Genomic DNA, 7809 nt, shown 5'->3' with positions numbered 1-7809 from the left:
TAAAGATTTTTCTGACCGGCTCAAGCCGACCCCACTAATAAGTGTAGAGACTCCCTAATATAATCGTTTTTACTTACGTTGAACATTTATTGTAATGCGAAACGAAACAACGACTACTTTAATAGAAGTCTCAACTCGAAACAGCAGACATCCGCAACCAATTATTATTGACAAAGCTTGATCTCAATATGTGCTAATAGCATAGCTATGGTCCTTTAATATGGCGTGCGGAGGCGGGGAATTTCTGCTAATGTTAGGCTGACCCAAATGACTATATCGCTATGCTAATCCTGTCATTAGCATTAATCATAGGCATAGGCAAAACAGTAGGTGTTGCGTTTCTAATACTCGTCTATATTAAAAGAATTTCTTTATTGGTGTCCGGACTTTGAATAAACAATGACCTTCGTTCGTACTTAGTGTGTCTGTAATGATGAATGTAATCATATAGTAATTGATTCAATCAAGAAGTATTATGGACTACTACTATACTAGCTCGACTGCCGTCTTCGGCAAACTACTTTGACTTACCGAAAGTGGTGCAGTCGACTTGTTGTTTACATCGAGTCGACTGCCGCTTTTTCTGCAAGCGAATTCGGCGGACATATGCGGCGCAGTCGACACGCTGTTTACAAAGAGTCGACTGCCGTCTCTTCGCAAGCGAATTCGGCTTACTAAGTCTGCTAACAGATTGCCTGCATGTTTGCAGTTAATGGGTGAAGTCGTAATTGATAGCGACTGCTAGTGATAACGACTTCACGCGTTAACTGCATGAAGTCGATGGCGACTCTATGAAGTCGGTTTCGACAATCTGTTAGCAGCCTTCGACAGCGCAGTCGACACGCTGTTTACAGAGAGTCGACTGTCGCCTCTTCGGCAAGCGCATTTGGCTAACGCGGGCGGTGCACTTTACGCACTATTTACACCAAGTCGACTGCCACAGTCGCCGAAATCACCAAATCAAAAATCTTTAGACGCAGAGACATCAACAAATCGTTCGAAACCTTTGTACGTCGCCTAGACAGTGATTACACCTAGTCAACTTAATCGACTTCGGCAGCGAACCGCGGTCGTCAAACGACTCGGTGTTTACACTGGAAAGGATGTTGTCTTCGGCTAGCGAGGGCGATCTGTCGACTTACTGTAAACGCGTCGTTTAATTTAATTCCGTTAAGCTCCATTTAATAAGTCTTTTTTTTCAGATCTATTATCCTATACTAATATTATTAACATTAGTTTATATTTATTTATTTGTGAAAACACAGGTTGTGTAGGAGTTGACACGTAAAAAAGATGTATAGCTTTACTGTGTGTGGCCAACCATTAGGCATACAAATATTGATTGATTCACGTACACTACAACAAACTAAACTAGGTGTAATATGGATGACGCATGAATTTAATAAGTCAGTCAGTGTTTTAACCGCGGTGATAGTTATTTGGGTGACGCGAGATTTTATTTTTGCTTCTGACTAAAAGAAAAATCCGATGATTTCAAGTTTATGCTAAGGGTAGTCGAAGATTGCTTTCTTAATATTTTAAAGGCGCAATGTAGAGGTACGTAATTGCCTACTTACGGCACGCAACGTAAATGCAGTAATTATAAACCGCGGAAGTACAAGAATTAGAACATGTTGTTTGTAATTAATGAGAGAATTCCATTTAAAGTGGATGCCTAGCCTTAGTAGGTCCTTGAGTGGTTAAAATAAAGACAGCCAACATAATTGCGAAAGTTGATCGTGCTGACAGCAGAGACAGCGTAACCGAATAATCGACAGCTTTCAACTTTAACTTATTACATTATACACACCCGTTTAGGTTATGAGACAACGAAGAACCATCATAATTTTATTAATACAAATCCCGAAGTTAAAATACGTTATAACGGTTTCAATCGAAATTCACAAATTATATGTAAAACCCATTGACTTACAAATAAACCTTATAATTTTGAATTGCTGTAGATCAATTAGCTTCTACATGTACCTTATTTCCTTAAATAAATTATTATTATTTATAACTAGTTATTATTTTACTAAAGGCAGATGGACTTGGTGTACAGTCAAGAGCACATCAATCTTGACACTTCGTACTTTGGACCGTTCTTATCGTAAGCGGCATAGAGTTCGATTTAAGTCTTAAATGTCAAGCTTAACGTGCTTTAACCATAGGGTCAGTGTACAGACACTCCGCATTATTAGCTTGGTGCAGCAAGCGAACAGCCAATTACAGTTGAAGACTGAAAATCAGCAATGCTTTACAGGCTTTAACATTTTTGTCCGCATCACTCAATTGTATTTTCCATTAATTTTTAAGTATTGTGATTCCTATGTTTTGTGGAAATAATTGTCTTTTTATTATTCGCACTGTTAATAGTGTACTAACTCAAAAAGTGTATTTTCTCAGAATCGACGACAAAACGTTACTTCACGGGAAGCGAGTAATTGCTTCCCGTGAAATATCTGTGTAAATTTGTGTGTAGGTTATTTCCTACTTACCAAATATACATATTTAAAAAGAAAAGAGAAAAAATAATTTCATGTTTTTGAACAAGGACTATTTTGGTCAGAACTAGCTTACATAAATCTTGTCTCATTTTGAGTTAAGTAGATATCTTTTAGTTGTTTACAATAACAACATTCTAACAACAATATTCAATATTACAATATTCTAACTCCGGTTTTATTGACGTGTAGAGAATCAATGTTACGTTCAACAATGATATAATCTCGATTTTCACATGTTTCGAGTTATAACACTATTGTAATAGCAGTGCGATATTGTAAACAGTGTTTTGAAAAAATGACAATCAAAAAAAAATCAAAAATCATTTATTCTCAGACAACTACAGTCCACATTTTACAGTTATAATATTAGCTTAGATATTTCAATAGGTTTACACACATTAAAAAAACAAAAGGCAGCTTAAAAACATAGAATAAATAAACAAATTAAATTAAATATCAAATAAATCATCGACATGGTTTTAAATGCAGTTTCATGCAATGTAGCATGATCGGGCAATCCACTCTACCAGCCACAACGCGCAGAATCTCATTCGTGCCGCAACGGATACGACTTATTAATGAGGCAGCTCTCTTTCTAAGGATAGCATGGAAACCATCCGTGTCCGCGAACATGCCTGATGCGCTGCAGTACCGTGGCAAACCCAATAAAACCCTGAACGCGTTGTTGTATTGAACGCGCAGGGCGTTGATTGTCTTCTGCGTAAAATGAAGCAATGAGGCAATGAGGCATTTTTTATCGAAATTGGAACTCATGTAATTTTGAAACCTTTGGAAGTCATCGGGAAACGGATAAACCACAGACATAAATATAAACTTGTAGATCGTCGACGATGTGTCTACAAAATCTCATTAACTTTGATTAGTTATTAATTGAAATAGAATTACGACCATCGTCGTCCACGTCTTCAAGAGCTGAAAATAAGTGGGTTCTCGGTTGATACCGATAACGTTAACGTTTCAGGTACTGGGAGCTGGTAAGCGTGCACGGCAAGCTGGACCCGCTGGTGTCCATCGACCTGCGGCCCGAGAAGCGTGTCCAGATCACCTTCACCTGTGGCGACACCAGCGAAGTGCGCACCGTCGATGTCTACAGGTCTGCCTTTTCCGTTACGTCTATTTATTATGAAGACTGCGGCTGTAAATTATTTGTTCCCCTCATGGAAGAATGGCATAAGTGGAGTTACGTCAAAAATGTTTATATTTTTCTGTATCTAATGGAGCAATAAACATTTTTAGCAATAAACCCACATCCTCTCCAATTCGTTTAACTCTGTCGACTAATATTGTCGATAATTTAAAAAGTCAGATACACAAAATGTTAGTAATAAAGTAAGGGAAAACAAAAAGTACATAAACAAAATATATATACAAAGTAATCTGCAAAGAATTCATCGTCTGTTCGAGATTCGAGAGTATAATTTCGCGTTTTAATCTTCGATTAAGGCACAAAAGCACTATCCTATTCCACTTTAAACTAGATTTCACAAAATAATTAAAAGTCAAAATAAAAACGTCACTTTTCCCTCCAACAAAGGGTCCAGAGCGAATTGAAATTTCTTTCTTTGTTACCATAAAATATGGTTTACGAAAACGATGAGTCCTAATTTTTTTAATATTATTTATTTAATGACCTTGGATTCATGTCTTTGAATCTTACAATACCAAAATTGCCATGCGAATCTGTTTTTCTACATTTTTTAAAGTACATCATTCCAATAGTATTAAGTTTTTAATTGTGTATTGTTTGTATACACAGTATTTAGGAGTGTCGTTATAATGTTGTTTTTTTTTTAATATAATTTGTTCTGTGTCTTTTTTGAAGACGGAGTAAAATGACTTATGTATTTTCGCCAGTTTTCATACAATTTTTATGTAGTTGCTGTCGATAGTTTTATCGAAAGATTGTAAAAGACGATAAAATTTTGCCAAAAATGACTGAATTGTAAATGTTCTAATGGTTACTAATTGCGTTATTGCCTTCTTTATTCTTATTTTAACAGTTGGCCTACTAGTATATAGATTTTTATTCAGATACATTTTTACCTATATTGAATTAATATTAAAAACTTTAAAATGTCTCGTCTTTGTATTTTTCATAAAAATAATTCTAAACACAGTGTAGGTTTGTACGTAGCAACTTTAACAAATTGACAATTCAAATGAACTTTTGCTCAGTAATTGGTCGAGGATTGAGAGTGACAGGATGATACAAGTTATATTACTTTTACATAAGAATTAAATGAAATAAACACAAAAATGTTAATTGAAGCTTATCTTACCATCCTGAATACCGCATTCAAATTGGTGCAGCTTTAGTGGAGATTTGTGTGCACAAACGCACTTTAAATTTAATAGCGTGTGTTCCGTAGGTAACACCGACTTTTATTTTTTATTATATGCATTGATTTAAACCATTTTTTCTACATTTCCAGAACCGTAGCAGACTTGAAGCAGCGACTCGCCGGCCTGGCTGGCTTCCCTGCCTCCAAGATGAGATTATTCTACGTCGACCAAGATGTGCGAGACACGCAGGTAATTACAATTTGACCTACATTAACGTTAACAACTACGATATTATAAAACAACAATACAAAATAATATCAGCGAGGCAGATTTGGTTACCTAATTTAAGTTTTCAAAACCACCTGTTAAGTTTTAGTAGCTGTTGGGGGGTTCTTATTGTTCCAAGTTGAACTGACTTATTTTATCGGCAGTCCGCCAATTCTCTTTTATTCAAAAGAACTTACTAACTTTTTACTTTTTATTACTAATTTTTTTAAATAAAAGGGGTGTTTTCGCCGTCTATCGTCTACCATTTTTTACCACAGAGTCGAAATGTATCAGTAATATTACCATAAACAAATTACAATTTATGAATAAAGCTTCCCATAATAGTAGCAGTAAAGCTTCTTGTGAAAGAATTCGTCCAGGGAAGTACTGCCACCTTACCTATTTCTGCTGCCAAACAGTAATGTAAACATTACTGCGGCTTGGAAGTGTAAGGGTGCTAGTGAAATTACAGGCACATGGGGCTTGTCAACTTATGTCTCAGGGTGACCGGCGCAATGGCAGTGCCCCTCAGATCTGTGCGATTTAAAGGTCTGAAGGGCTCTGCAACTATTACGGATAGGCGTGTCGTTTACCACCAGGCGCACGACTTGTTCGTCCAGGCAAAATATATAAAAAATGCAACTGAATGTTTAATTAATACCCATTAAATGAAACCTAAAGCTAGAAATCATAAACAGTACTAATAATAAATGCAAATAACCAATAATCAATAAAAGTATGTTTTTTTACCTCCCCTAAAGAGTGTAGATGTTGTGTTATTCCCTTTTTCCCTGGAGGCACTGATATACAGAGTACTAAAAATTCTAACTTTAAAAGTTCGTTGAATGACATCTATTTGCCAAGTTTTATTAAAACTTGTTACCGGAAAGTGTGCGAAACCGGATTCATCCCCTAGTTTGCCACCCTTAGAGGTGGAATATTTTCTTCAAATTTAAACGGAACCAATACTGAGGCACCCTCGTTCCAACAGAAAAAAAATTATCGAAGTAACAAAAATACAAGTCGAAGAACCTCCTCCTTTTTTTGAGGTCGGATAAAATGTCATGAGACACGTCATCTTAACCTGTTACATCCCGCTGCTGGACCGGGACTTCTCTAAAGAGAGAATTTAAACAGTCCCCTTTATTAAATTAGCCATAGGTAGGTACATGGCATCACAGGGACTCGAACCTTCTCAATTGAAACGCAACCGTTTACCACCGAATCCTTATTAAAGGTATCTGTGGAATTATTCCAGGGCCCTGAGGAGATGAAGTACCCGACAAAGCAGCTGTACTCGTACAACATCCGGTCTGGCGACGAGATCATCATCGAGTCCAAACTGAAGAACTCCATCTCCAACAACTCCACCTCGTGAAGTCCACGCCGGCGCCGCCCGGTCGGGAAGCGTTAGGTGCATTTCTGGGAAAATCGAGACCATTCCCAGGAACCCATTTTTAAACTATCAGATAAACTTCTCGTTCTGCCAAAAACTACAAGTCGCGAGTTAAACGGAAATGCGCCTAACTGTGTTTTGGGGTTTGATTAAGCCTCAATGCCATAGCAAAATGTTCATATGCTAGTGAGGTTCAGTATGATTACATTGTGTTTAATTAGCTCTTCATGTCGTACTAATACTGCGTTTTAATGTAAAAAGAGATTTAGTTTTTTTTATATTTTTGTAAGAGACATTACTTTTTGTTTTATCCCAATGGGTATGTCTTAATTATTTCCTCCTTCACAAGAATGTGTTATATATGATGTATTTTGTTTCAAATGGTTGTTGCGAAGCATTTAGATTCTAAGATTAGTCACAAAGCGATAGTGACCATTGTGATTTAATTTACTGTTTTGACAAGGAACGATATTTGGAATAATTTTTTTTTATAGATCATGACATCCTACGTTTTAACTATTATTAGCTTTAAAATAATGCATGCTACTTACAAAACCTGAGTCAGCTTTCATAGTTTATTTGCAATAAGCATCTGTGATATAAATTATAGTTTAAAAATACAATTACAACCTGATTGAACTACTTATCATGTGGCGTATTATTGTTTTGACACTATTTCTAATAATAATGGTAAAGTCCTAAACATCTCAATGGCTTTCTAGAACAGCGGCCTATCTCAAAAACCCAAAATCAGGGTTCAAAATGATCAAGATTATCCAATATATTTATATCCGATAATTATCCTTGCTGATTCATAGTTTTGTCTCTTTGACCGTCTCGGACACAAACGCATGCCACGGCGTAATTATCAATGTATATTTATTGTGATAATTACCACTTCAAACCCTGCCCAACATTCAACAGGAAGATGTCATGTACCAGCCCTAATGTTGACAACATTGATTTTTTTAACAAACAGAGGCTCAAGTATCATATTCATAATAAAATGTAGCACATTCCAAATATAACCGTGTAAAAGAAAAAAAATCAGCTATTTTGATATAGGCCATTATTCTGAATAGCAGCAATCAACTATTGAGTATTATAAATGTGCTTATTAAAACAACATAAAGTGATACTAACTGCCATTTTGGTAAAACGTAAGTATACCATGTATGTCTGATAACTTTAAGAATAAATATTTTTAATGGGAGATTTTAAAATTGCCGGACTATTTCGAAATAATCAAGTTCGTCTTATGAAAAACTGTAAATTACTTAGGCAGTTTTAGATTTATTGGAGATAGTATATCATGCTACTGCCTTAAAGCATGTC

The 7809-nt window shown here is 36.0% G+C and overlaps 1 protein-coding gene across 1 annotated transcript in view; it reads left to right on the top strand.

Moving 5' to 3' along the window:
* Positions 1-6572, top strand: part of LOC113225585 (tubulin-specific chaperone cofactor E-like protein) — a 49725-nt gene extending 43153 nt beyond the window's left edge. The window contains exons 6-8 of the mRNA XM_026457918.1: positions 3490-3621; positions 4961-5060; positions 6337-6572. Of these exons, the coding sequence (XP_026313703.1) occupies positions 3490-3621; positions 4961-5060; positions 6337-6456 (352 nt within the window). The 3' untranslated portion in view covers positions 6457-6572. The remainder of the gene's footprint in view (positions 1-3489; positions 3622-4960; positions 5061-6336) is intronic.
* The last annotated feature ends 1237 nt before the right edge of the window (positions 6573-7809 follow it).

Source organism: Hyposmocoma kahamanoa, unplaced genomic scaffold, assembly GCF_003589595.1.
Source record: "Hyposmocoma kahamanoa isolate Upper Pololo Valley unplaced genomic scaffold, ASM358959v1 168, whole genome shotgun sequence".
Lineage (NCBI taxonomy): Eukaryota > Metazoa > Arthropoda > Insecta > Lepidoptera > Cosmopterigidae > Hyposmocoma > Hyposmocoma kahamanoa.
The sequence above is the reverse complement of the archived record's forward strand: the minus strand, read 5'-3'. Positions and strand labels throughout refer to the sequence as shown.